This window comes from Solenopsis invicta, chromosome 5, assembly GCF_016802725.1.
Source record: "Solenopsis invicta isolate M01_SB chromosome 5, UNIL_Sinv_3.0, whole genome shotgun sequence".
Lineage (NCBI taxonomy): Eukaryota > Metazoa > Arthropoda > Insecta > Hymenoptera > Formicidae > Solenopsis > Solenopsis invicta.
Genome location: NC_052668.1, coordinates 18,959,430 through 18,986,732, shown reverse-complemented (window position 1 = coordinate 18,986,732; position 27,303 = coordinate 18,959,430). Strand labels below are relative to the sequence as shown.

Sequence of the window (27,303 nt, the reverse complement as noted above, 5' to 3'; positions counted from 1 at the left end):
AAAATATTGCATAAAACGCGAATGCAAATTGCAAAAAATTGCAATGAACAACATATATATATTAAACAAAGCGTTTATACTATTAATTTAAACAGACATTAACCAAAAGATGGTTAAACGAATTCATAAATCTAAAATTTTATGGATGTTTTTTCATACCGATATTTCTGATATTTATCCCAAACGATTATTATGATAACGATTTATACAGTTAAAAAAATATTTATATTTATATTGATCATACAGAAACATTGAATACATCCTTACAATATTTAATCTATAAATAAATTTTTTTAATTGATATTTTTATAGATAATATAATAGAATTTTAAAGCTTTACATATAAAATATTTCAAGCGTATTTTTTAATCGTTGACTTAATTTATCATTAATTTTCAAGACCAATTTTGTCGGGTGCCTTTGCTAATCCTATGAAACAGAATAATGATTTGAACTCTATAAAAGGAATTTATATTAGAAATCTAGAGAAAAATTTTGAAAAAAAAAAATATATATATATATATATATCCAACACAGGAAAGAGAAAGAGGTTGAGATGCGATAAATAGATACTTTCATAAGAGTATGTAAATATAGATAAACATTATTGTACATTCCAATGATGAAACATGTGCATTAACCACAAATGTATCGAAAAAGAATTAATATATATTGCTCCAGCATTATTATGACATTATTGATTCACAAATTAATAATATGTAAGTGATTGTACATCGATAGCATGATCATAATATTAGAGTGCTCAACAGCATTTGGTATTTGGTACCATAGATCGATTATCTGAAAGAATTTGCATGATTGCTAATATTTGAACGATTAAATAATGCAGTACCAATTTTACACTTTAGTACTAAAATTACACATACAATAATTAAAATTAATTATATTAATTTAAAATTGCATCCCATAATATATTCATAAATAATAGAAAAAATGTACTGCAACAATATTATGTTAGATATGTACGTTTATCTAAAAAACACCTAACAACAAATACTGCATAAGCTAATCGTTCAGACTTTATTGATTTAAATAACAGTCACAAATTGTATTTTATTAATATTTCGTTGGTGTCCATAAGCAAAAAGAAGAATGTGAAACGCAGATTAATTTTTGGAGTGTTGGCTGCTGGAGCTGCTTGATCGCGAGCGACGTTTAAATTTCGCTTGGCTCGTGTCCGGTACATTATCATTTCTCTTATACTTATTTTTGTCGTAGCGTGAGTTAATATCGTTGTCCTGATGGGAATTAAAATTATTCCGACGTCGATCGTTGCGTTTATCATAGTACCTGTAATTATCTCTTCCGGGTCTGTAGGATCTGTAAGAATCTCGCCTACGAGGAGAATAATTTCTCCGATTCCTTCTATCACGACTCGTTCTACGATCATAATCTCTATCTCTCGATCTTCGACGATCTCTTGATCGAGAACGTCCGCGTCTTCTGTTCCTATCTCTGGAGTCACGTCGGGAGTTTCTATCGTTGTAGGATCGGTCGCGTTTGAATGGCTTCTCATTTTTATTATGCTTATTCTCCTCCTTGCTTTGCACAACGTCATTTCCCTCTGCGTTATCATCTTGCGCCATTTTAGTCATAGCTGCTGTCTCGTCTGTCTGATCGTTTTCTTTATTCTCCATTAATTCTGTCGTGCACACATCTAAATCTGGCATTTGATCATTTTCATCCGGATTCTCTACGAATCTTCTAATTCTATCAGTTTCACGTTGTTTGAACTCTTCTTCTTTCTTGATTCGATCTTTTTCTATTTTCTGCAATACAAAACAGCACGTAGAAATAACAATTATGTGTATGTTATACACACTTCAATACATGTACGATATACCTGAAATTCATGCAATTTGATAGTACGGTTTTGAGCTTGCTTCCAATGAGGTGGTGTTGTACTTCGGGAACGACTTCGAGAAGGCGTGTGATATCGCTAAAAATTTATTTTAAACGTACATCTGTAATTGAAGTTCGTAGCAAATGGACAAGATAAATCAACAAGTTAATAGACGAAATCTGATGCGCACGCTGCATTCTTATCTGTTCATTAATTATATGCGATTGATGAACTGAATAATCACGAATACGTAACAGATATCAGCATGTACTTTACAACAATTAAATTTAATCACTTACAAATATTCCTCTACCCTTGAAAACACGGCCAGTCTTTCTGTGAGATCGCGCGCGATCTCTTCCATAATGCTGTCTGAATTCCTTCTGATTTGCGTTATTGGTGGATCCTGCTCTATATAAAAATTTATTTGCTGGTACTTCTGGAATTTCATCGGGATCAATTTTCGTAACGGACACTAGCGGATGAGGTTCACCCTCATCTTCCTCGTTAGAATCTTGAATTTCACCATCTTCTGACTTTGCTCTCTTTTTACTGAAAAAAGATTGTGGTTATTATAATTATCGAATATTTGGAATTTGTAGTTTTTCTCGCGCTTGATAACATACCTTTTCTTGCTCTTCTTTTTCTTTTTCGCCTTATCAGCATAAGAATCAGATTCTGAATCTGCCGAACTACTTTGCTTTGCTTCTCGTTTTTTCGCTGCAAACATATATATATATATATATATATATATATATACATATATACATACACACATAGTAATCCATTTATCAGAGAACTATGATTTTTCTCTATCCCGTATCTGTATTTGGAGTATAAAAAGCAATTATACCTTTACTTTTGAGCTTCAAAATTAATTCGCCACAGTTCACAACCTTAGCATCTTGCAATGGACGTGACATTCGGTCTACTGGAAGTCCTTCAATATGCGTAACGATCTCTTGCCCAGACACTACTTCTCCAAAAACCACATGGACACTAAAACGAGATATTTTCATATAGAACTTAGGTTATTTAACACTTTGCGACTATAGTAAAATCAAATTTTTCAACCTCAATGTACACTCACTTGTCGAGGTGAGGCGCTGGTTGTGTTGTACTACAACAACAAAATATGATTAAGGGGATGAGAGGTGAACAGAAAGAGCCAGAGAGCTTTCATTGGTCATTTGTGTTGTAGTAGTGGTGTGCAGACCCCCTCACGACTACGCAAAAACATCGCTAAGTTATTCATTCCTCCAGAATGATTCTTACTCCTATATCTTTTCAACATCTGCCGTGAGTTCGCCGCATAAATATTATGGGAGCAATACTGTACATTCGTGTGCAATTTAAATTCGCTGATTTTCACCACATAATTAAATCTGTCGATTATCTATTTATATATACAATAGAATCGCTACAAGGATTAGCCTCATATCCCTCCCTTGATTTCCCATATTTATATTTAAGTGAGAGTTCTTTGGTCAACATGATTAAATATTAATGTTGTGTTAACTTTATCATGATTTACATAGAGTGCCTAGTTAATGAAAAGAATTCCAAAAACTGTTTTAAAGAGAAATCTTTGAATAAGGAATGTGCACTGTATGCATATTAACCACATTGTAATATCTTGCTTGCTACCTGTAAGATACCTCTAAGGTACCTGTAAGATTTTGCTAAATATATAAATAACCACATAATATGTATAACACAGTAACAATGCTTTTGTAATAAAGAATAATTATAATTAATATATTAAAATTTACAGATTTCTCTTAAAATTTACATGTGCATGCATTTTATAGAGAGCAATAATTTTTAATATTATTTTAATGTACTTACATAAAAAATTGTGAGCCATTGGTATCTCTACCGCGATTCGCCATTGACAATAAAAATGGCTTATTATGTTTCATAATAAAGTTTTCATCTGCAAAAAAAAACCAATGCTTAGAAGTTAAAAACAAATTCTAGATAGTTAGAAAGTAAATTTATCCTATCTTTCTTTTTTATTAGAAAAAAATCTTTATGAGAATATTTATTCAATTTTATAAAAAAATTTTAAGAATTTTCAGATTTTTCAGCAATTTTATTCCAAATTCCAAGTTAACTTAGAAAAAGTAAATTTAAAAAATTTTTTAATGTAGTTTTAAAATAAATTTATTTTATATTTAATATTTTTATACAATCACAAAAAAGTCACTTGAGCTTTGAATATAGAATCTGAGAAAATATTACCAAGAAATAATATGATGTAAATATAGCTTTTGACAATCTATCAGCAATATACAGTAAAAAAATAATTTTCAGAAAAATAGATTAAATTAAAAAGTTTTCAAAATTTTCTTGAGTACCAATAAAATCTCCAGGAAAATCCATAACTTTTAAGAAAAAAATAAACTCTCTGAAAATTCCAGGATTTTCATGATTTCTTTTGGTAGCAAACATCCTGCATTACAGTATATTGAACTAAATTGCTATGATATTAAAATATCATATATTTACCTGCAAATGTACCACCATAAATCGACTCGCCACCTGTCCCATTACCTATTGAAAAATCTCCACCTTGAATCATGAAATCTTTTACAACCCTATGAAAAACAATGCCTTTATAATGCAACGGCTTGCCCGTCGTTTTCCCAAGTCCCTTTTCTCCTGTACATAATCCACGAAAATTCTCACACGTTATGGGACAAGTGTCTGAAAATAATTCAAAGACTATTCTGCCCATGGGTAGGCCACCGACCTCAACATCAAAAAATACCCTAGCATTAACCATGGCGAGAGGATCTTTGGATTATCTGTAAATGTTAAGATGTGAGCAATTAGCATAGCATGGGATATTCAAATTATATTATAAAATTATACAAATATTTATATGAATTTAGCAAGATACAGAGCTACAAATTGATTTTAAAATTTATTGTGTACATCTTGTTCATTAATGAAATAAATAAGTACAAGTACAAAATAGAAGATTTACATGCAAAAAGTAAAATACCAAAGCATATATCAAATTATACATTGAAGATTAGAATTCAAAATGAAATTCTGATCAAAATTAAAACTTTATTTGATAAATGAAGTCTAATCTTCAATTCTCAATCTTCAGTTTTCAACGTGTAATTTGATATGACTTAAAACTGTTACTACCACACCTACCTGAAAAAAAAAGAAGAGAGATATTCAGAATATTAAAATAAAATAAAAATAAAAGAATGAAGAAAAGATAAAGCAAAAGAATGTAAAAGTACACGCGTCAGTATATCGAGAAATAATCACGACAAATCCAGTCAAGATCACAGTGCATTAAAATTAATGCACAGATTGTCTTATCCGGTATGACTCCGCGATTCCGTTCGGCGTGTCGAGAATGGCGTCCACGCGTACTGTTGCACGTGTCGCTTCATGTGAAAACGATAAAGACAATGACAAGAGAAAGTTTGAGAGGAGACGGTAATAACTACCGATTTACTCGCGCGAGTCTGTGCAAATCCTCCAAAAAATTGGATGGAAAGGTTAGAGGTTTTATAGAACCGTATATGCTTACCTCCTCGGGATATTTGAGATAGTGGTTGAACTACCCTTGACACGAATCTACGGAATGTTCTCAACGTCGTTAATTATCCCGATACGTGCGTACTCGATTCCCGAGGCTCGACGACAAACATCGAATTAATCAAATATCTCAATAAGACGGTGAAAAACAGCTACGTATTAACAACTTCCACGAAGAGCGCAATATGGTCCGTAAAGTCCATATCACAGAACGTTGCATAAAGCTCGTATCAGACGGTCGCAGAAATCGGGACTTCCATTTGATAACGTTGCCACCGCTATTCACAACGACCGCTGTTTAGAGATTTTCGTATGGAACAGCCAATAAAAACATTTTATATGAAAATTAGTCAATTGGCGCGACGTGGGCAATTATTATTCAGAACACCCTCACTACCACTGATTTTGCTGAAATTAGTCTAATTCGACGTGTTTTTACATGAAACAAATAAATGTAGTAGAAAAAAATATCGCTCTGTTCCGCGAAACCGCGATTAATAATAGGTTTGTTCGAGTTGCTTGAAATCCCCAAAAATTTTTGCACTCGAGATGAGATTCCGTTTGTTTTCTGTTCCTGAACTCCCTAAATTAGTGTGCACTTAAAATGAAATAGATATATATTTGATAGTTAGCGAAAGCAAGAAAGAACGTTCCAGTGCAGTCTAGTGCAGGAATAGAAAACAAGCCTATAAATACGTATTCGATCGTAAGAAAGAGAGAGACGACAAAGAAATTAATTCAAAAAGGGCAGCAACACGAACAGGGGGTCGATCATGAAACTTTTTCCCTAAGGCAGAAACGTGAAAAGTGAAAAATTTCTCCATTAACTTCAATGGTAAAGATTTTCACTTTTCACGTTTCCGCCTTAGGGAAAAAGTTTCATGATCGACCCCCAGGCCTAATAGCGTTTCTGAGTGCAGTGAGTTTAAAGCGTCGTCTACAATACAGTCGTTACGATGTTACGACTCTGCGACGGACCAATCATAGAAGAAAAAATGATATATTTTCTTCTTTGATTGGTCCGTCGCAACGTCGTAACATCGTAACGACTGTATTGTAGACGACGCTTAAGGCTCAATGCACACAGAACGCGTCAACGCGTTACGCGTGGCGAATAGCCAATCATTTTTTCGTTTTTATGACAAGAAATAAGAAAGCAAAAGAATGATTGGCTATTCGCCACGCGTAACGCGTTGACGCGTCCTGTGTGCTTTGAGCCTAAGCCTAGAGGCTTGTTTTCTATTCCAGCACTAAACTGCACTGGAACGTTTCTTCTTGTTTTCACTAACTTTCAAATATATATCTATTTCACTTTAAATGCACACTAATTCAGGAAGTTCAGGAACAGAAAACAAACGATAGGTTCAATGTCCAATAGTCCGTTCTAATTGGACGATTCTGGCAAATGGCGTCAAATCTGGGTTAAAACCTACTGCACTCGAAATCGCTATAAGTTTCTATACTACATGCTATGCATTTTGGCTGCGTTCCGATATACACTGCAAGTACTGAAAATCTATAGTTCACGTTACGTATACTATAGATTTTCAGTACTGGCAGTGAATTTCGGAACGCAGCCTTTGTGTGCTCGAGCTCATCACTAAAGTCCCTAGAAATATTTCTAGTAAACGGCAGAATGCGTTGCAAAATTCATCTAGATGAGGATGCGTATAAGACTTTCATGCGCAGGTGTGCGCACTGCGCAGGTGCGCTTGTGGTCAACCTACAGCGATGTGTCATGGGATACTCAATTGTTTGTAAATATTTTGCATATATATGAATTTTTTTTTGCATATTTCACTTAACGCGACGTGAAGTTCGATCCAACGGCACGGTCGTGATATTTCCGTGCAGAAATCGCAGTTCGCAGCTTGTTGCGATCGTGAGTTTACTCCAATTTGAGGTCCAGCTGATAGCTTTGTTTCATTTCGAGTGAGTCGTGGAAATTTAGAAATTCGATACAAATTCTTGTAGATTATTTGTTAATTCCATGAGCTGAAATTGATGAATACGATACGTTGCCTTTTTTACGCAATTTTGCTATTTTCTTCGCGATGTATGATATATGAATCTTACATGAGGGTCAAGTTATAGAATTCAGATTTCATAATCTATTAAATATATCTAAAAGAATAGCTTCCATAATTACATTTGTGTACAATTTTGTATTGAAATGTAGAGCGCAAGCAAATACATAAATAGAGTGATGGACATCTGTGCAAAATACACAAGCATTGTATCTTGCAGGTGTATGGGTAGCTTAAGATTAAGAAAGAACAATGTCGATGTCAGCGATTACGCCTCGGAAATTGCCAATCTTTGTGTTTCCACAAAGCATTACATTCTATTTGGACGACCAATCCACCCACAAGCAAGTGTTAACTTTGTATAACCCATATGAATTTCCAGTTAAATTCAAAGGTAATTCTTTGTTTTCTTCTGATGAAAAGATCTTTGACTTTGATTTTGGTTATTTAATAAACAAATCCTGTTATTATAGTTTTGTCTACTGCGCCATACAAATATCAAGTGGTTGATCCAGAGGGCGTAATAAAAGCGAGTTCCTGTGTAGATATTGTCGTCAGACATACAGCAGTTTTGGCGACTAACTGCAATGTGATCGACAAATTCAGGATACAAATGTACGAATATCCTAATAAGCAGGTAATATTTATAATATAAATAATTGAAGGAGGTGATCATTTAGGTTTTAAAGTCTATCAATATTGCTAGATAATTGGAAAAAGAGATGTAGAAGCTAAACTTCTTCCTGGAATAATGGATACAGCTGGACGAGCGACACCAGATCCAGACATATTTCAACAACTTCCAATAAATGAGAATAAGCAGCAGGAAACATATGCACTTATAAGCCGAAATAAAACTATGGATCGTAAGTAAATATCTAAAGGATTGCTTTAAGTTAAGCTTGTACTTTTTTTATGTAAATTGCAGCTTTTTATATGATATATAAAAAGAAAGTGTAAAACAATAGAAATTTTATATTTGCATATTGCAAAATGATTTGTGTTTACGTCTAAACTGCTATAAATGGAAGCTACATTGATATACAAATTTGAAATAAATTGTTGTCGATTATAGTTACAATAATGAATTTATCCTCGAATAAATTATTATTGCACGTTAACGGTGCTCTAGGCGGTACAAATCACGTAGCGCTCATCGCAGGAATTATATGTATAATTGGATTACTTCTACCTACTGAAGGAGAACAAAATCATAGGCTGCCTGATTATCTCCATCTCTCTGTGAATTTTAAACTAATATTCTCATTTGTATTAGGTAAGTGTATAATTATATATATATATATATATTTTTTTATATATATATATATATATAATATTTCCCCCCCCCCCCTTTAATTTACATAAATACATAAAACCTATAGTTTAAACGCTGGTTCCGAACAGCCTAAATTAGAAGTTTTTTTGGCAAGATACTCTCTGGTTTATTTGCTATTGCCTTCCGAGAGGTAGCGATTAAATAAAATCAAATGGTTCTGATCAGGATTTGAATCCAAATCTTCGGCAGAGAGCAGACGCACGACTCTATGCCACCATCGCTACATTTATATACACACATATCTTTAAATTACAATAATTTTTTTGTTTCAGGTATGGTTGCAAATATCGTTTTAGGGCTATAATCTTTAGATTTTTATACGAACAACTTTGTACACAGGATAGAAGATCGTAAGATAAAATTAATATAAAGACTTCGTTGGGCCTCCTTTCTTACGAAATGTACTCGATTCTAGTCTACAAACAATAAATTTCAACATTGTGTTGACCAAGATAGATCCTATTTTAACGAGGCAGTCTCGAAACGTATGATAAGATATTCTGGCTCGTGAACCATTCCAGGCCTACTGGGAAACGTAATGTAATTTTATTTAAACCACGCGCGATCATGTATATATACCGATGATAAATTATATATGCCTTTATAAACGTAATATAATGGCAAAACATGTTAATATTTATACTGCTAGCTCATCTGATTTTGTATTTTTATGTTGTATATATAATCATTGTAATATATATTTCGCCGTTTATAATGATCACTTTATATAATCTAATTGCCATGATCTCATGTATGTACAGTTAGATAAGAGGATCTTCCTGTTGTATATAAAGTTGGATTAAAATTTAAATATTAAAAAGTATCTACAATAGATAATTCTCACACATTTTTTCTACATCTATTATTCGTTACATTTGTTATTTTAGATAGAAGGCATGATTTGATGAAATTAAAGCAGAATAGCGGAGTAAAAATTCCAGTTGCAAATATTTAAATTATAAAGCAACCTATAATTTTATTTTTTACAAAGAAACTTCAATTTTAAAAGAGGCAACGATCTTTTTGAGAAATGTACTTTCGAGAAACTGGACGGAAGATATATTAAACTATTCATACAATAACTAGTCACAAATTCTTTTTCCATGTTAAACAAATTGGAAATAAGGACATTTATTTTTTTGTGATCAATGTATATATTCATTATTTACATAAGTTACAACACAGACACTTGTGAACAAAGTGTTTCGTCAAATGGATGTTCCTTAACATTTCATGTTTTATTTACTTTCCTGTCAAATGCGTCACCACCTGGGAAGTACAAATCAGGTATATTATCAAAAAGCGTAATAATTAGATAAAAAGAAATTTTCATTGGCATGAAATGACTTTTGATACCAAACTGCCTTCAAATTACCTGAGTGAATCTGTTAGGAAAATTGCAATATATCTCGTTCTTGAAATTATTCAACTTTAGAGTCGATGTACATTCTTCAAACTCTCGTTGTGGGTTTTATACTCCATAGAGGCAGTAGGTGGAAGATGTAATACCCTTCTTAAAGTATCCCTGATACGCGCTGTTATCGTTACATCCGATGCTGTCTTATTCCATACACATATAATGTCCTCCTATCAAATTACCAATTTATCTGATAAAAGGAATTGTTATGTTTGACGCAAATTGAAAAGAAGCGCGTAATCTCTCGCGCCCACCTGAAATCGTATAGATACAACGGCCCCGCATATTTCTTCTCCTACCATAAATTGCTCGCCTAAAATTGCCAATATAAGATTTTCCCAACATCTAGAAACTAAACCTTTCCGTAATCTTACTATCCATTTGCCACCTTTTTGATTAGCTTCATCCTAGAAAAAAAGAAGCTAAACAATAGGGTAAAATACTTATGCAGTAATTATAAAACCCTATTTAAAATAATAAAGCTTAGTCTTCTGTTCCACGTTGAAAAAAGCTGTTAACTTGATTAAACTATTGCAAATGTATACAAGTTAAATATCTAAATATTTGAATTGAATAAATTTATTCAAGTTGAAAAATTTAGTCAAGTTAACAATTTTTTTTCTTAGTGTAAGATTTAAACTATATTTTTTTCAGCAGAAAGCATTTTTTTTCAGTGCTACTTCAAGTTAATCCCTAAGCTTTAAGCGAGCTGGTTAGATTCCAATTATAATGTTTATAGTTTGGAGCAAATTAATGTCTCAGCTTAGAGCTTATAAGTAGAGCAAAAGCCTAAAAGTTTACTATACTCATTGTAGATTGGATTTAAACAGACAAAACAGTACTTACCTCCCACATGGGCTTTATGCCAACTTTGAAAAGATGGAAATCTGTATGTGTTGTTAAATCTGACGGTCGTACTAAATGACTATAAAGACCCCAAAACTGCTCCACGCTAGCAAACCTGCCGATAAGCTTTAAATTCTGGTCATAACTTTGTATGCTAGTCTGTTTGCCAGGACTACGCCGACTGTACCATAGTGCATAAGCATATTGTAATTTATGCTCATTTGGACTTATCTCTATTGGAGGCTGCAAAATAGATATCAATCATCAGATATTTATATTGATAATAATATCTTTAATGTTAATGCAAGATCTCTGTTTTATACTTACTAATGGACCCTTTTCCACCTTTTGATTATCCTTTGATTGAGACTCCTCGTCTCCGCTGTCCTCTGTGGCTTTCAATCTGTAAGTGCTGTCATAATTTGTAAGTGAAATACGACAGAAATACATAATTTTTTATATATTACTCTCTCTAATATATGACATTTGTTGCACATTAAGGTGACTCCAATCAAGTTCAAATTAACATAATGGACAATTCATTCAATCAGAATTGAGTTTATAGGAAAATTTCTGTATAAATCCTCGTTCTAATCTTTTATTTCTCGCATCACAAACAATAAAAAATCAATAACTATTCTATCAACATTAGCAAAATATTAAGGGCGTCACTCGATAAGTTAATTGCCAATGAGGTCGAAACGAGGGGATGCTGTTCAATCACGAGGGAAATTGGATCAGTCACGCGTGAATTCTAACTGGCATCGGTCATAGATACGTCATTCTCCCTATCATCGAGGCTCAAACTTTCATTCGGACGAGAACGTTTGAGCGACAAACGCGACAGATGGGGGACATTCATCTCGATCGTGCGAGAAAGCCTGCTGTCTGGTGCATTCTAACCTCGAAAAAAAAATCACTCGCGAGGAAAATGCACACGGCGAGGGACAGGAAGGAGCACCCTTCACTTACGTCTCGAATTTATTGGACATGCTTGCAGTTGCCGCGACAAAAGTGCGTCGTACACCAAATGAGTATTATCACGCGATTAGACGCGAAGTGAAATACAAAAATCTCGCAAAACTCTTCAAAATGCACGTCTCTCTTTCTCGCTCGCGCGTTGAGCTTTCACGTCTGTTTTCGATAAACTGTTGATCTTCCAGCAGCATCCTCTTTCTCTCTTTCTCGCTCTCTCACCCTTTCTCGCGTTTTTTTCCGTCACTTTGTCATCAGAAATTATGCTCTCGCACGTTGGCCATACTGAGCGCGTATAGAGTCATTTGAATGAATGGAGTCTGTTCGTTTTAGCAGAATCAGCGAAATTTCTTGCAACGTCTTTCTTTTACTCTCCAATGCAAAAAGAAAAGGAGATAAACGGTGCAAAAAGTTTAATTGTAAAAAGAACAGATCTATATCTATCAGTTGGCTGGTTACATATAATTTAAAAATGTTTAATTTAAATTATCTGTACGGCTTGTCACAAAACTTTTTAATTATTTCCATTATTTGTTTATGAACGATTTTGATCAAACTCTAATATATGTAATTAGGAATTATATAATTAGAAATTTTGCTTTAAATGTAATTTACTTGAATTAATCGATTACTTACTTTAATAAACAGTACTTGTACTGTAGTTTTATTAACACAAGAGTAAAATTATTAAGTTATTGTTGATTTATAGAAAAGATAATTTAATTTATGTATTAAATAATTAAAAAATTAACAATTTTATTCACGATAAGAGTGCAATCTAATTTTTTCATGTTTTGAATAACAATTAAGATTCATATTTCTATTCATATCAAAGAAATAACAAGCGTTATTTGTTAAATCAATTAAAATCATTGATCAATATTTCAATTTTGATTGAAGTCATTCTGTATGTACCATAACAAAAGTATTTGTACAATTATACATATATATATTTAACATTTGAAGAATATATATTATAACATGTATACAAAATATACATATATTAAAAATATTTCCATATGCGTAACATATAAGAGTTAGAAAATTCTCCGTGAAATCTGACGTGAATTATAGAGCGTAAAATACGCGTTTTTTCATTTACAGTTTTAATTCAATTCTCGGTCAGAAAAAAAACATGATATAACAGTACACATAATTAGCAGCTCATTAAAATTGATGTCAAATTATTTTTAAGCGGAAAGGTACAACATAATTTAAAATATGTATTAATTAATTATATGAAAAATAATTATACGATGTTTTATAAAAAAAAGGATTTCGCGAGCTAAATACATATAAGTACATATATGTAGGCAGTGATATTTTTAATTTTCTCTCCTGTTACTGATAGCAAATTCCAATTTTAGTCTCTTCAGGATTTCTTCTCGCTGGTACATGACCTCCCTGCGACACAGCGGCGAAAACGCGATCGGACATTCGTATTGCACGGTCTCGATGCATTTTGTGTCCTCTACGCCATCCGCGTCGAATCTGAATTGCGAAACGGACTCCACTGGAAAGCAAACAGATGGATTGGAATATACGATTCGTTCTAGTGCGTAGAGTTTATGTAGCCAAAGCTAGAGCGCGTCGAACTAAAAGCGCACGTGAATGAAAATTGATCGTTCAAAAATAGTCCCAAGATGTGTATGTTGGAAGCCAAATTTCTGGAGCGATCGTTAACGCATTCATTTGTGAAAAAATTTCTACAGTTATTCGCGAAAATCGATTGAACAATCTTTGCTAAAGATTATTTAAAATTTTGGGATTATTTGGGCTAAAGGATCAAAAAAGTTAACAAAATACAGGTCTAAAAATAATTTGACGTTGGACCAAAATAATTACATTATATGCTTAAGTTGATTAAAATAATGTTAAATCATTTTATCATTATCATCATGTTGGAGTATCATACATAATTATATTTTGATAGTCGAACATAAAATTATTTTTAGATATGAATCAAACTAAATTTTTAGATATTTCAGTAAAACCGTTTTTCTGTGCATTCTGGTGAAAAAATTCACATATTAAAAAAAAATTTTTGATATTTATAAATTTTTGAAATTTATGAAGATCTTAAACATTTTAGATTTTTATGTCTTTTTCAGAAATTGGAAACGGAGATTTCAGATTTCACATAATAAAGAATTTTAAAAAAGATATAAACTTACTCAGCATTTCTGAAGTATTCAATTCGTGTAAAAAATTTAAGTTTGCTAAAAAGTTAAGTATAAAATTATATTGAAATTACGAAGTTCTGAAAAATAAATTAAAATAATCTAAAAAAAATTTTCACCAGGTTTTAAAAATTATGTAAGAATTATATTTAAAAGTTTATTAGGAAAACGTTTTATTTACTTCATATTACTTTATATTTTATACATTATTTTAATTTATAGTTTAGAAATATATTCTTTTTTTCTGATAAGCGCGTGCGCGCCAAAAATTCGTTTTCACATGTCTAATCTTTCTTTTCTCTTTTTGTTACATTTTCAATATTTTTATAAGTTTTGAAACGTTCAATCAATTTTGTAAGTACAATTTTTAAAATGTTTAAGATAGTAGAATTAGTAAAAAGTAGCGAGACAAAGTAAAATTGATTGTGTTATTGCTTTACATTAAGTAGAGTAAACGGAATTGCGTGCGGTGTCTACTTACAACAATAGAAATTGAAGAAGAAGCAAGTCCGATGTCTGGAACTGATGACATAGCCATTGTTATCCGGCTTGACGGCGTAGTGCCCGTGCGCTACGTTCCGGATCATTGGCAGGTGACTTAGATGTTCCGTGTACTGCACGGAATATTTCCAGTGTTCGTAATTCCCACCTTCATCGATCACATTAAAATCCTCTCTAAATTCAAACAGATAAATCAAATGCGGAACGATTGAAAGGAAAACTGCGCAACATATTTTATTCTGCCTTTTCGAATTAGAATGATCTGTATCGTTTTCTATTTCTCTACATCTCGAAGATAAGAGACCAAAATAACATGTGTGTGTGTGTGTGTGTATTCTCTGTTCTTTATATTAATGTAACATCATAGTTATTTTTACTTTAAGGTTTCTCTGATAAGAAAGTTTTTATATTTTTAAGAATTTTTTTATGTTATAAATTTATGAAAAGATTTCTTAAAAGTACTTTAAACTTCTACAAGTTTTCTTCAGGAATTATGAAATAAAAAATCTTGGAACATTTCAGAATTTATATATTTAAAGAGTTATCTGGAATATAAATTTTCTTAGTATGCCAGAAACGTTCCAATTTATATAAAAAATTTTTAAAAATTCCAAAAAAGTTATACAAAAAATTATACAAAAATTCTGAAAAATTATATAAAGAATTATATATAGAAACTTTTTCACCAGAGATTATCTGATTCCTACTTACATTGTTGGGTTCAATTTTTTCATGTTGCTAAAATCAGCCACAAACTCCCACACCAGCCTAGGATCCGACTTATTTATGACGCCCTCGAACATCACTTGATGCTTCTTCTTATAAACAAACAGTGTGTAAAGAACCAAAACGCCTAGGACACCGTGCAAAATAGTTCTCGTTTTCCATTTCATGGGATTGAGACCCATTTTCTATCAGCAAAAAAAAAAACTGATTGTTATAGATATGTGTAAATCAATTCTTTATTTCAGTTGAAACCATCTGCATTGTATCGAAACATTCGACCTCAAGCTGCTGGTTCATTTTAATTCTTGAATACATCAGAGATTTTCAAAACTTTGCAACGTTTACTTTGGATAAGTATTCCTCAAAAAATATTGTTGATTAAATTTTTTCCCTATAATTTTTTTATATTATCTGTTTGCAAAGTGTATTAGGAAAAAGTGTACATTTATATAAAAGTTAAAAATTGATATGCCAATAATAAAAGTAAAATTTTAGAAATTCCTGGGTTTTAAAATTAAAAAAAATTTTTTTCACAGAAAATTTTTCCATAATAAAATTTTTTAGATTTCTCAGATTTTTTTATATAAATTAAAATACTTTTCTAAAATGCTGCAAAAGTCTAATCTCTGGAAAATTCTTTATATATACAAATTCTGAAATATTTTAAGATTTATAAGAAAGATTTCTCATTTTATAAAAAGATTTCTAAAAACACTTATAAAATCCGAAAATATTTACGGTATTTTTTCCGAAATTTTCATAAAATATAAAAAAATCTTAAAAATATTGAAAATTTTTCACCAAGGACGTTTTCATTAGTCATTATTTATTATATTTTTACAATTACAATTAAAACTAATAAAAAATGTAATCTGTAATTGTGTTAAAACATTAACAAATTTCAAATATAAATATTTTTGAATATTTTATTTATTTTTAGGTAAGATGCTACATAAATAAAACGGATGACAAATACGTAATTTTGTGTTCCAAAGATCTCTTCGCAATCTCTGGAAAAAAGATATAACGTGGAATCGCTCGTGAGAGCTCAGCGTGCTCGAGCGTCATTCCGCGAGAATATCTTTTTAAATAAATTGGAGCTTTTGCACTTACCGCTGTGTCACAAAGATCGTGCGATCGGCGCGAGTACTTCCGGTCGGAAGTGTTATCAGCCCGAAATTTCGAAAGACAGCGATAGGAGAGACAGCACGCCGGCGAGATAGTGGCTCTCCGCTTGACGCTCTCTCCAATCCCACACTGGATCCTCTCGCTCGCTAACCAGTATTTTTTTTCCGCTACGCCTTACCGCTACGCCATGGTTTGTATGTAGATGTATCTCAGGGCCGGCAATAGGCCTGTCTTGGAAGTGGCGAGTAAAGTTAGGCCCCGCAATGCGACTCACCAAAACCCAGCCGAAGAAAATTTCCTCGAGCGATACATGATAAAAATTTAATTTAAATGCTTATATACAAGTCTTGCGTTTTTTTACATATAAAGAGTAAGCCGCGAAATTAACTATTGTTTAGTTAATTTGTTCTTTTTTGGCAAGCACAGACTGCACGTGCGTCGGTAGCAGAGTATTCAGTTCACGGGACCTAGACATACACTTGAAGTTTAACAATCTCACTAAGCCATTTTGATAGCCTGTTATGAGCCACAGATAACTCCACGCATTTGGATTCCAAGCCATCTAAGGAAAAAAAAAAGAAAAATTGTACTTATTTTGTTTTCTCCATCAGTACTCTGCATACCGAGAAAAAAGTTTTCAATTTAAGACTATATTTTTCAACATGATTAAATTTCTTCAGTTCAAGTGTATTTAAATTAAATTTAATCAACTTTTTTTTCTCAGTATATGTCTCTAGTTATGTTTTTATATCAAGAACAAACAAAATCTGCGATTGTCGAAATATGATTTTATATATATTTTAATGCTTTTAATTATTTTTTGAAAAAAGATAGAAGAGAACGCCGATATACCCTGTTCACAGAAGTAAATGGATACTGTTCGATAGGGACAGCCCTGCCATTATTCTGAATATCTCTGTGCTTACTCCGAGCAACACTTTTTTTCAAATCCTATATAGAAGATTGATTAATATTAAATATCAAGATATAACGCACATTACAAGAGATACATACGATAACTTACCAATAAATTATCATGAAAAACGATACCAAAACGATCTTTGCATTCGTCGTAGGTTTTCGGCATGTAGTGATATTCCTTGCAATTCTTTTCTTTACTTTTATTATCTTTGTTATGTTGTTGTTCCTTTAAGAAATCCACTGTCTCAATGAAAGAGTTCAACTGTAATAAATTATAAAAAAATATATAATAACAAATTATTGAAAAAAAATATTTAATTACATTATGAATAACGATTTAAAAAAGTATAACTTCCTACCTGTCTTTTTCTAGGCCATATTTTTTCCATATATAATAATTGGTGAGGAAAAATTGTCAATACTTCGCCAGCTAAAGTGCCGTGTGCGATACTGTTAGCATGATCGGAAACTGCGACGCCCTAAAACAATTAAATGTTATTTAGGACAGCGTGCGCAATTAGTCATTTGAAAGAGACAAGCAGGGATATGATATTCTTACGTAAGTTGGTGAGTTAGTTGCTAAAATTGGACAAAACTTGTATCCGTGTTCTCTCAGTGGCATTACATAGGAATGCATATATTGATATCTGAAATCGCGTTTAAAGTGAATGTGATTGTTATGAGTTATCATTCTTGTACGCGAATATAAATAAATTTTACCCCAGTGCATCGTCGAAGCTAAGAATTGCACACGGCCAATGCATCATCCACACACCGTTCGCTACTATACCCTTTTTCGCACAACTTTGTGGTACAGTCGTGTCTTCCAAGTCCCAAAATTTATACGATTTATCTACACTGGCGGAAGCAAGAAATCGACTGTTGCCATATGGGACCAGTGCCACCACTATACGAAAGAATAAGATTTTTTTATCCTTTTACACATATGAATCCTTTTCTATTCTCTTATTTGGATAAGTTTGCTTACTGGTAATCGCATTAGAGTGAGCAAAAAAATGATGGAATGTGTCTATGAATTTTGTATTCTGTCGTTGGGTGAGCAACAGAGACGAGGTAGTCGTAAGATGCCACAATCCGATATAACCGTTTGTAAAACCTGCCGCTATAATACTAAAAAAAAAAAAAGATATTTGCATTATTTTTACAATACATATATAAATCTTATGAAAGAGTATCTAGACCGTGGACGTTACCTGTGCCCGTGTTCCTTCGTCCACGACAGTCTAGTGCATTGCCAATCTTGTTTGTTAGCGTCATACATAAGAATATTTACAACCAATGTCATTACCGGATCAGTCTTATAAATCGGCCACCTTTATGCAAATCGCATATAAAAATTTCATGAGTAACGGAAAGAGAAATAATAAAGTGTAATCAAAAAATCGTAATACAACTCACAAATTATCTTCCGTTTTTTCGAACTTAAGTTCGTCCGCAAATGGTAGCGAATAAATATTTATACATCCATCTGAGCACGCAGCAGCAAGCAACCCCATTCGTCTGAGCTTACTTTCGTTCATTTTATAATTGTCAAACTCGATATCCTGATAGCATCCCGACGGGCACCACTCTAAGCACCAAACTGTACCGCTATTGTGTGCAATCGCATAAGCTAAAACAGGCGATCTGTTCTCGCTGTTAGAACTGAAAAAAATATACGTGATGTGTTCAATAACATTATATAAATCGTATAGTAATGTGTCTTGAGTTACTTACTTGAGATCTAAGGGTCCGACATCCCATATTTGTATGATGTTTGGTCCCGAATATTTTTTTCCTACCGAGTATTGACTTTCCATCGTGGGATGTGTGCTAATTGCGACGTATTGAGTTGGGTTTTTGGAAAACATCGGTGATGGAATGGGTAACCATGCTAACGCCCATACAGGACCGCCGACAAAAAATGTTGGCACATCTAAAGCAATATTAAAATTTATTTTAGAGATTTTTTTGCTAAATACAACATAATATACACAAAATCGCATAATTCACCTTTGTAGACATCACCCTCGAACCTATTGATGCGAATCCAATTATCATTGTTAGAATTTTCTCCATTTTTCGACGAAGTGACACCCACATGTTTGACGGCCATCGAAATCGTTAGATTTGGGAAATACGTTGCAGCTTCATCATTTTTCAATAATGTAAAGCAATTTGGCATATCATCTTTGAACAACGCTAATTCATAATTTGTCAGCTCACTGTTACCACAAAATTATAAATGAAGTATTTTTAAATAAAAAATTAGTTACAAAGTAAAGTAATATAAGGTAAATTGTATAGTAATTAAATTAAAAATAAAATTTAAACTTTAACAATATTTGGAGCTAATTTTACTTACAAATCCAGAGTCCAACGTACAGTTGGTTTATAAGCTTCGGTTGATTGCGGGCTTTGCAGCGTCTCTTTATCTAAGAATTGCATTTTATTGGAGATTCCTAAAATTTTTTCAGATACAATATACTATTTCAAATATTTTGACACGAGAATAGAAGACCTTCTGTTCTTGTGTTTTAATTTCGTCAGTCCGATATAACGTATTATTGTTCAAATATTTTAATTGTACATATATATATTTTTATGCTAAACACTATAATTCATACTAAGCATTTTATTTGTGTGACATTGTTTACGCATGATGTATATTGATTTGTGCAGGGCTTTTTTTAATGGTCCAACTAAATCTGCTAAATTAGAGTAATATATGTGCCTAGCGATTTTACTTACTTGTATTTTCGGAGCTTATTTTCACGCGAATTTTTCTTGAATCACATTCGGATATACTTTCATCTGATGAGTAATCATCTTCCTCTATCTCGTAATCAGAACATTTGTCTAAGTCATTGTTGCCGGAATGAACTTCTGTTATATGATTTACTATTTTATTTTTAGAATCCGCAGAAAATTTGCAAATTTTACACATAAAATTCTAAAAAAGGAAGAAACATTGTTCTTATATACACTTAATGACCCCTTTAAAATAGTAAAAAATTATGAAATACGATATATACCTCTTGTGGAGCAAAATTACATTGATAGCAATGCTCACAGATAGTTTCAAAAGAGGAGCACGTAAAAGTACATCCCGGTTGTTTACACGATACGATACCTTTTGAAACTAATTCTTTTTTCCACATAGCTTTCCAAACGTTTGGTACTTTTTTATTTTTCGGTGTTCGTATCACATTACTCTGTAAATATTAATATGCATATACTTGCAACAGATAAACAATAAATGTAACAAATAAAATTTTAACATACAAACACTCGTAAATATAAAACCACTCATATCATTAAAATTAATATATTTTATGTAATAACTTCTATGTTCATTTTGAATCAAATCGATGTTTTTTTCCTCTCAATTCACGAAAATTATTATTGAATAAAAAAAATATACAAAATATACAAAATTCATGTAAGCAAGTTATGTCTATTTAACTCTATTTAATATTATTTCAATATTTAACATTTCAAAAACAAAGATATATTCAAAACAAGAATTTCTTTTTTTAGTGAATATAAATCAGAATTTATATTCTTTACCGTGCTTGGGTTTTGCTCTTTCAAAGTTTTGGTGAGTTCCAATATTTTTGGTACCGCTCTGTAATTCCAAAATATATATCAATACATACATAGCTATATTAATAAGCGTATTTACAACTCTAATTAAAATTTTGTGCTTACATCTCTGCTGCTTTTCGTTTAGTTCTTTCTATTGAAACAGTTACTTCCTTATCTTTATTCTGCTCTAATTGTCTGTGATAGCGTTCATGTACTTCTACAGAGGAAGGCATCATAACTGCTTTGCAAATGGGACATGTTACCATTAATGCTTTCTTTTGCTATAATAATAAGTAAAAACCTTTAATAAAATATGACATACATATAAATATATACAGCAACGAGTGCTGCGCTTTTTGCACTTACTTCTTCTGATTTACCACAAAATTGCATATGCGATATAAAACCATTGACACTCCGTTTCGCAGTTTCACATTTTTCACAAATTAAGTATTTCTTTCTTTGTTTAAGAGCGGCAGCTAATACTTTCTTCAACAATTTTTCGTCATTTTCAAAATCCTGCAGATATAAACAATAAATTTGTTTTTCATATAAATTTTTATTAATAGTAACAAATATCTGCAAAGTTATAATAAACGTTATTACCAATGGTTCCTCGTCTTTTTGCCAAGCCATATTATTATGTTGATATAATTTATGTGAAGACCATTGTTTCTTCGGCACTTCCTGGTTGCACTTGGCACAAGTTACCAATTGTATCTAAAATAAAGAATTTAACTAAATGATTCTGTTTTAATTGCAATATATTATACCACAAATCTCTGAGAAATAGTGCAACTTACAGTTTTTTCAACATTTGAAGCGTTTGAATCCACAGTAGTATCGTTTATTTTGTCACTCTTCTTTGTTCCCAATTGAGAAACGTCTTTTGTTAATCTTGGAATATACTCGCTATCTAAGGAATTTTGTGACATTCCTTTACCGCGTCCTCGTTTTCGTCCTCGACCACGCATTTGACCCCGGCCTACAGAACCAGGTGGACGACCTCGCTTCCTGACGATAATTTTGTCTTCCGGACCATCGCTCTCGTCACTGAAATCACATACATTGGAGGTGACCGTAATTTTATTAACTTGTCTCTTATCACGTGTCATAGATTCGTTCGAAGTATCGGGAATCTCTCGCGATGTATCATCGTCTCTCTCCTTATTTTCATTATTGAAAATGACTTGCTCTTTCCTAGGTCTACCTCTTTTTCTTTTGACATTTGGATCTCCAAGTAACTGAACTTGTTCATTATATTCTTCATTTATGTCACTTGCCGAATGTATATCTCGATCTATTGCATTATTTTGTATGGCATTATTTTCACTTGGTGAATCGAATACTAACATATTTGTATCCCCGTGAAATAAGACTGACTTTCTAAGCTCTGTACTTTCTTCCATCACCTTTTGATCATTATCTAGCACTGTCGATTGCATTTCTGCTGAGAATGATTGCGACGAACCTGGCAATTTATTCTTTAATTTCGATTTCATATTATTATCTTTGACAGAAGCTTTTAAATCTGAAGACAGTGATCTTATTGGCTTAATTGGTAGTGCAGTTACTCCATTCTCAATATTTTTAGTTTCTCGATCCTTCGCTGTAGTTCTCTCACATAATAAAGTACTGTGCTGTTCATTTGACACAGTTTGACGTCGCACTTTCGTCGACAAAGTGCCATCATCAGTTAATCTTTGGGATAAATTATTTGGGAAAATTTCTACCATATGGTTGTTTATTTTTTCTCGCTGAAAATCCTTTTTATTTTTATCAGGCACATCTTCGTTATTGATTAAACAAATATCGTCCTCTATCGTGCATGAATATAGAATGCTTGTACTATCATCTCTAGATGTTGTCGGAACATCTGTGTCTTCTGTTTCCATGGACGATATTCTTGGTTTATTATTGACAGAAGCTGAAAGTTTCTTTCTACAAAATGTCTTTGATTCATAATCTAAATTTGCTGTTCTACTAAGACATTCAGGTATTAATTCCACTTTACAAGCAGCATTCTGGGGAGTAATTAACTTACAAGATTCAGGTACTTTGTTTCTGCTATTTAAATTTGCCTTACTTCTTCCCACTACATTTTCTCTTCCTACAATTATCTGCTGCTTTATACTGTCAGATCTGTTAACTTCTGTAAAATTACTTTGATGAGGACGAAGTGATGTACTTTCAGGTGCACAGCTCTCATCGCGCGTATGTAGAATAATGGGCGTGCTCTTACACTTGTTATTTTTAATGTCAGGATACCGAACATCCAGTGGTTCGTTATGGCTCCTCTCTGTGTCTGATAACAGAATGCTTTCGTTTGAAGTAGATGCTTAAATTAAAAGGTTCAAAAAATCAATATTGATGTTGTATTTGTGGAATTTTTGAAAATAGTAAGAACTTACTACTAGCTGCATCATTGATACAAACACTCTGTAGCCTCGTAAGGTCAGATGGAGAAGACATCCTTGTATCCCTCTTGAATGCTGTGTCATGCGTTTTATACCTGTCTAAATATTTATTTTTCTTAAACGACATGTCGGATGAACTGTTCTCTCTTTTGCAAAATAAAAATCGATGTCAAAGAGAATTGTGAAAATTGAATCTCTATGCTGCAACAGATTTAATTTAACCTGCAACATAATTATTGTTTTAATCTGTCTGATATATACTCACAACTCATCTCGCGATATTTTAATAATGAAAAATACGAGGGAAAAAATGAGGAGAAAAAAAGCCGACTCCCGAGGATTTGAACGTGAGACATGTGATATTGGAGCCAGACCGCTTACTTGCCGCTCCAAGCACATGGTTGCGTTCCGCGCACTTCTACGTGTTATAAGAATGCTCGTCACCCGTGTATACGACTGTTCAAGCGGGATTTTATAAATTTCTCTATTTTCATTGTTATAAATAACGAAAAAATCTCGCGATTTCGTATCACTTTTGTAACAAGAGCGAATAGCGCAAATAGGTTATATGTGTCGATAACTTAAATCATTCACTTCAAACTATCTTAGTTAACGTTAATGATTATCTATGGACTTATTTGTGCACAATGCGATAAATTTAAATAAAAATAAAATTTCCCCCCTCCTTTTTTTATACAGAGTATAACACGTATGAGAATTGCTTGCACCTTTTAACCTGCATGCACACACGCATCGTGTCTCGTCGAGAAATGATGAGACAGATTTGATATCGATCGGTCGTCGTTTTATGTTGCGCGTTTAAAATAAAATTAAAAAATTTCTCTTACATAATTGAACGAAATTAAATATCAATGAAAAATGTAATATTTTGTAATTTCTGCATATTTTTAAGGTTTGTGAAAAATTCCTATAAATAAAATTTTTCTTAATTTTTTTTATATTTTTAATTTACGAAGATTTGTGAAAAAATATCTTTTAAATTTTAGTTTTTTTTTTAAATTATGAAATAAATCATAGTATATCATATATAAAGAATTCTAGAAAAAACTTCTGTAGTATTTTTAAAGTATCCTAATTTAAAAAAATTTTTCAAGTTATAAAATTCTATAGAAATAAAAAAAAATTATATATATATATAAAACTTTAAAAAAATATTTTGAAAGTTCTCATTTAAATCTTTTAATTTTTTTGAATAAAAAAATCTTGTAACAATGAATTTTAACAAGTTCATTAAAATTTGTTACAAAATTTTAAGTTTATTTTCCCAGACGTATGTTGCTTTGTTTCTAATAAATATATTTGTTAGAAACAAAGCAACATACGTCCAGTGTAAAATATTAATCAGACACATCTGCATAATTAACATAAGAAATAGTTTGTTTAGAAGAATTTATTTAAGATTTTTATAAATTTATATCATCCTTCTGAGGAGCTCGTTGATCTTATCTTCTCGATTTCCGAAGTCACCACCTTCTACATAATGGTTGGTCTTCTTACGCCATCCACCATTTGGCGTATTAAGCTAGAAATAGAGAAATAACTTTTGATATATGTGCAATGCTTCCAAAGATAAAAAGTTGTTAAAGAATGATCAAAATATAAAATATTTTCAAATTGACAAAAATGTTTGAGTCTGTTTTAGATTTATGATATTAGGATATATCATTCATCAGTGAAAAAAAACTCGTATTGCTTTTCGACACAGTAGGAGGTTAATAGACTTTAGATTAATCTACAACCATGCCTGTGTCGTAAAATATAAAGAGTGCTTTCTATTTAATAACACAAGTGTATCTTTTTTTTGTATTTAAATAGTAATAAAAACTAAATGGCACTTGTGAAGACTTATGTTACTAAATAGAAAGCAAAGTATCGATATTTGTATCATATTTCTTTTTTAATATCTTGAAAAGCACATACCTTGAAGGGCCATAGGAAATTGCTGGCGTATTTGAATTTCGGACCAACAGTAAATATCTCGTGGATCAAATCTTCAGTGCAGATGATATTAGATCGACCTGAGTAAAATAAAATTGTCTTTCGATAAATTGTGCTCCAATTCTTTGATGCAAGTTGAGAACTCATATACTGATACATATGAGTTATGATAGTTTTTGTATCAATTAGGTCTGTACCTGATAATTAGATATCAAGTAATTGACATAATTGCTTTATTAATTTTTGACAAACTGGAAGGGAGAATGTATACATTACAAAAACTCCCATGGATTTGTCAAAAAATTATTTGCAAAGAATACGACGCACATTAGCTGCGATTTGGTGACTTCACTGATAATCATTGAATGTTAATTTGTACAGATATTAAGAGTTGTTACTAACCGAGTTTCTTCTCAATGATGGAGTTGCTGGTAATCGGTATACGTTGTCTGTTTACCTTGGCAAAGCCGCGTTTATAGATCAATTCGCGAACTGACTTCAAATTTGGATAGCCCCATGTGATGTAAGGCTCAACGATACGTAACATATTGATGGTTGCTTTATTCAATTTCACAAAGATACCATTGTTGATCTGTTTCAGGCGGAACAGTTGTAACACCTTCCTTACTTTGGGAGCAACTTGATTTACACTGAAAAAATTATTGCAATCGTCAAATTAAACTTAAGAAAAAAATGACAAGTGTAACTTACATAAACAATAATACGCTCACACTTACCCACGAATACGAATAACAAATGCAAGGCGTGCTTCACCAGGAATATAATAATTTCCACGGTTTTTAGCCTGTCTCATCAACCGGATTTCATCCCTTTCCTTTCTTCTATATTCCCTCACATAGTTCTCAGCTCTTTTGAAGATCTGCTTTCTCTTTTTATAGCGAGCTGCACGTTGCTGCAAAACAATGCAAAACTCAACTTATATGTGATTCATAATTCTTTTTCTATATGGAGAAATACATCAAGTTTTATCATTTAAAGTTTAATGTAATAGTCAAGTCGCGTTTACATGTAATAAGTTTACCTTGATGGATACTTGTAGACGTGCAGCTTTAACTGTTTCACGGCGTTTCCTTCTTTTCAACACCGACTCCGGCACCGCCGGCAGCTTATTAGCTGGAGCCGGGGGAGCAGGAACTTCTTTCTTCCTGCACAGAGAAATACAGTTATACAGTGTAGAATAGCTTTGCCATTCTCTTAAATGTTCCAGGTTATAAGCTATGTAAAACTGATAAATAGGTTATATTGATTGCAAGTATTTTTCAGTTCTCACGCAATACACAAATAGCATCTAATTAGCAGAATTGGTCAATTTTATAAATAATAATCAATGAAACAAATTCAATCTCGGGTACGTGTATATAGTAATGATTATTATGTGAGGGAACGATGATGCACTCGCGAACTTAAAGCTGACAATCTCGTTTGCTCGCTCGTTTACGATAAAAATACGGATTCGCTAATATGCACGCATTATAAAAGATTATTAGAACAATGCTTTTACACCAGTAAAATCACATTGTCGGCTGATGCAGCTGGATTTCGCGAGCTATCGAAATTACTTACGCGTCAGCCATTCTTCCACGCGACAAGAGAACTCTTACTTAACCTCACTTAACTTCTTTGCCTGCCGGTGGTAGGAAGACAGAGTGAAAAGGATGCGCACGCAAGAAAATCGTGCGCAGCGCCACACCGCGGCACAACGTCACTTTTGGCGCGTGAAGTTGACCGCGCGAGAGAAACGAAGTACTTCACGTCATTAACTGCATTCGCAACGCATATTCTTTCCAGAACGCGACGGACGCGGGGCGGATCAGGGCGGATCGGCTCCAG

At 32.5% G+C, this 27,303-nt stretch overlaps 6 protein-coding genes across 18 annotated transcripts; 1 reads left to right on the top strand and 5 right to left on the bottom strand.

Moving 5' to 3' along the window:
- Positions 1-647: 647 nt before the first annotated feature.
- On the bottom strand, positions 648-5,658 carry LOC105205714 (peptidyl-prolyl cis-trans isomerase cyp11). Its single transcript, XM_011175197.3, has 9 exons — positions 5,424-5,658; positions 4,376-4,674; positions 3,713-3,800; positions 2,955-2,984; positions 2,718-2,863; positions 2,491-2,584; positions 2,164-2,416; positions 1,865-1,960; positions 648-1,790 (listed from the first exon to the last, which is right to left on the bottom strand). The coding sequence occupies exons 2-9, from the start codon at positions 4,650-4,652 to the stop codon at positions 1,128-1,130; spliced, it is 1,647 nt and encodes a 548-aa protein (XP_011173499.1). The 5' UTR covers positions 4,653-4,674; positions 5,424-5,658; the 3' UTR covers positions 648-1,127.
- Positions 5,659-7,064: 1,406 nt separating this feature from the next.
- LOC105205716 (motile sperm domain-containing protein 1) lies at positions 7,065-9,631 on the top strand. Of its 5 annotated transcripts, none has more exons than XM_011175199.3 (6): positions 7,065-7,188; positions 7,679-7,852; positions 7,932-8,095; positions 8,165-8,324; positions 8,534-8,734; positions 9,067-9,631. In XM_011175199.3, exons 2-6 carry the CDS (start codon positions 7,711-7,713, stop codon positions 9,096-9,098), a joined length of 699 nt encoding a protein of 232 aa, XP_011173501.1. In that variant the 5' UTR covers positions 7,065-7,188; positions 7,679-7,710; the 3' UTR covers positions 9,099-9,631. The 5 variants fall into 5 exon arrangements, with proteins under 5 accessions (XP_011173501.1, XP_011173502.1, XP_011173504.1 ...); XM_011175200.3 differs by having other exon boundaries at positions 7,098-7,184; XM_011175202.3 differs by having other exon boundaries at positions 7,125-7,363; positions 8,591-8,734.
- A 246-nt stretch (positions 9,632-9,877) lies between these two features.
- LOC105205717 (eukaryotic translation initiation factor 4E type 2) lies at positions 9,878-12,301 on the bottom strand. 4 transcript variants are annotated; one of them, XM_011175204.3, is made up of 6 exons: positions 12,030-12,301; positions 11,385-11,460; positions 11,058-11,300; positions 10,466-10,618; positions 10,170-10,381; positions 9,878-10,063 (listed from the first exon to the last, which is right to left on the bottom strand). In XM_011175204.3, exons 1-5 carry the CDS (start codon positions 12,047-12,049, stop codon positions 10,226-10,228), a joined length of 648 nt encoding a protein of 215 aa, XP_011173506.1. In that variant the 5' UTR covers positions 12,050-12,301; the 3' UTR covers positions 9,878-10,063; positions 10,170-10,225. The 4 variants fall into 4 exon arrangements, with proteins under 4 accessions (XP_011173506.1, XP_011173505.1, XP_039306002.1 ...); XM_011175203.3 differs by having other exon boundaries at positions 11,385-11,469; positions 12,030-12,299; XM_039450068.1 differs by lacking the exon at positions 12,030-12,301 and having other exon boundaries at positions 11,385-12,023.
- A 675-nt stretch (positions 12,302-12,976) lies between these two features.
- Positions 12,977-16,821, bottom strand: LOC105205718. The gene is made up of 4 exons (XM_011175205.3): positions 16,553-16,821; positions 15,425-15,624; positions 14,694-14,887; positions 12,977-13,545 (listed from the first exon to the last, which is right to left on the bottom strand). The coding sequence occupies exons 2-4, from the start codon at positions 15,619-15,621 to the stop codon at positions 13,358-13,360; spliced, it is 579 nt and encodes a 192-aa protein (XP_011173507.1). The 5' UTR covers positions 15,622-15,624; positions 16,553-16,821; the 3' UTR covers positions 12,977-13,357.
- A 51-nt stretch (positions 16,822-16,872) lies between these two features.
- On the bottom strand, positions 16,873-24,376 carry LOC105205720. Of its 6 annotated transcripts, none has more exons than XM_026131807.2 (21): positions 24,222-24,376; positions 23,488-23,592; positions 21,880-23,414; positions 21,683-21,796; positions 21,443-21,595; positions 21,200-21,357; positions 21,059-21,116; positions 20,524-20,703; positions 20,240-20,441; positions 19,854-19,950; positions 19,502-19,713; positions 19,226-19,424; positions 18,908-19,153; positions 18,703-18,822; positions 18,477-18,619; positions 18,209-18,395; positions 18,048-18,135; positions 17,848-17,967; positions 17,592-17,750; positions 17,420-17,518; positions 16,873-17,129 (listed from the first exon to the last, which is right to left on the bottom strand). In XM_026131807.2, exons 2-21 carry the CDS (start codon positions 23,546-23,548, stop codon positions 16,962-16,964), a joined length of 4,299 nt encoding a protein of 1,432 aa, XP_025987592.2. In that variant the 5' UTR covers positions 23,549-23,592; positions 24,222-24,376; the 3' UTR covers positions 16,873-16,961. The 6 variants fall into 6 exon arrangements, with proteins under 6 accessions (XP_025987592.2, XP_011173508.2, XP_025987590.2 ...); XM_011175206.3 differs by having other exon boundaries at positions 23,488-23,715; positions 24,222-24,375; XM_026131805.2 differs by lacking the exon at positions 24,222-24,376 and adding an exon at positions 23,759-24,208 and having other exon boundaries at positions 23,488-23,694.
- Positions 24,377-24,889: 513 nt separating this feature from the next.
- LOC105205721 (60S ribosomal protein L7) lies at positions 24,890-27,065 on the bottom strand. Its single transcript, NM_001304607.1, has 6 exons — positions 27,037-27,065; positions 26,495-26,618; positions 26,190-26,365; positions 25,855-26,102; positions 25,435-25,532; positions 24,890-25,036 (listed from the first exon to the last, which is right to left on the bottom strand). Exons 1-6 carry the CDS (start codon positions 27,045-27,047, stop codon positions 24,926-24,928), a joined length of 768 nt encoding a protein of 255 aa, NP_001291536.1. The 5' UTR covers positions 27,048-27,065; the 3' UTR covers positions 24,890-24,925.
- Positions 27,066-27,303: the final 238 nt, after the last annotated feature.

What these genes read in the sequence shown, in the direction of transcription:
- LOC105205714 (XM_011175197.3), bottom strand. Translation starts at nt 4,652, where the DNA reads ATGGTTAATGCTAGGGTATTTTTTGATGTTGAGGTCGGTGGCCTACCC. An exon ending in AATGGCTCACAATTTTTTAT is followed by an intron (nt 2,985 to 3,712) that starts GTAAGTACATTA and finishes TTGTTGTTGTAG; the next exon opens with TACAACACAACCAGCGCCTC. An exon ending in TCAAGGGTAGAGGAATATTT is followed by an intron (nt 1,961 to 2,163) that starts GTAAGTGATTAA and finishes ATAAATTTTTAG; the next exon opens with CGATATCACACGCCTTCTCG.
- LOC105205718 (XM_011175205.3), bottom strand. Translation starts at nt 15,621, where the DNA reads ATGGGTCTCAATCCCATGAAATGGAAAACGAGAACTATTTTGCACGGT. An exon ending in AAAAAATTGAACCCAACAAT is followed by an intron (nt 14,888 to 15,424) that starts GTAAGTAGGAAT and finishes GTTTGAATTTAG; the next exon opens with AGAGGATTTTAATGTGATCG. An exon ending in CTTCTTCAATTTCTATTGTT is followed by an intron (nt 13,546 to 14,693) that starts GTAAGTAGACAC and finishes TTTGCTTTCCAG; the next exon opens with TGGAGTCCGTTTCGCAATTC.
- LOC105205720 (XM_026131804.2), bottom strand. Translation starts at nt 23,849, where the DNA reads ATGTCTCACGTTCAAATCCTCGGGAGTCGGCTTTTTTTCTCCTCATTT. An exon ending in GTACGTTGGACTCTGGATTT is followed by an intron (nt 19,714 to 19,853) that starts GTAAGTAAAATT and finishes TTGTGGTAACAG; the next exon opens with TGAGCTGACAAATTATGAAT. An exon ending in TTTTTCATGATAATTTATTG is followed by an intron (nt 17,519 to 17,591) that starts GTAAGTTATCGT and finishes TCTTCTATATAG; the next exon opens with GATTTGAAAAAAAGTGTTGC.
- LOC105205721 (NM_001304607.1), bottom strand. An exon ending in TTTGTTATTCGTATTCGTGG is followed by an intron (nt 26,103 to 26,189) that starts GTAAGTGTGAGC and finishes TAATTTTTTCAG; the next exon opens with TGTAAATCAAGTTGCTCCCA. An exon ending in CATCATTGAGAAGAAACTCG is followed by an intron (nt 25,533 to 25,854) that starts GTTAGTAACAAC and finishes TATTTTACTCAG; the next exon opens with GTCGATCTAATATCATCTGC.
- LOC105205716 (XM_011175199.3), top strand. Translation starts at nt 7,711, where the DNA reads ATGTCGATGTCAGCGATTACGCCTCGGAAATTGCCAATCTTTGTGTTT. An exon ending in CCGAAATAAAACTATGGATC is followed by an intron (nt 8,325 to 8,533) that starts GTAAGTAAATAT and finishes TGTCGATTATAG; the next exon opens with TTACAATAATGAATTTATCC. An exon ending in AATATTCTCATTTGTATTAG is followed by an intron (nt 8,735 to 9,066) that starts GTAAGTGTATAA and finishes TTTTTGTTTCAG; the next exon opens with GTATGGTTGCAAATATCGTT.
- LOC105205717 (XM_039450068.1), bottom strand. Translation starts at nt 11,507, where the DNA reads ATGTATTTCTGTCGTATTTCACTTACAAATTATGACAGCACTTACAGA. An exon ending in AGGTGGAAAAGGGTCCATTA is followed by an intron (nt 11,301 to 11,384) that starts GTAAGTATAAAA and finishes TCTATTTTGCAG; the next exon opens with CCTCCAATAGAGATAAGTCC. An exon ending in GCATAAAGCCCATGTGGGAG is followed by an intron (nt 10,619 to 11,057) that starts GTAAGTACTGTT and finishes CTTTTTTTCTAG; the next exon opens with GATGAAGCTAATCAAAAAGG.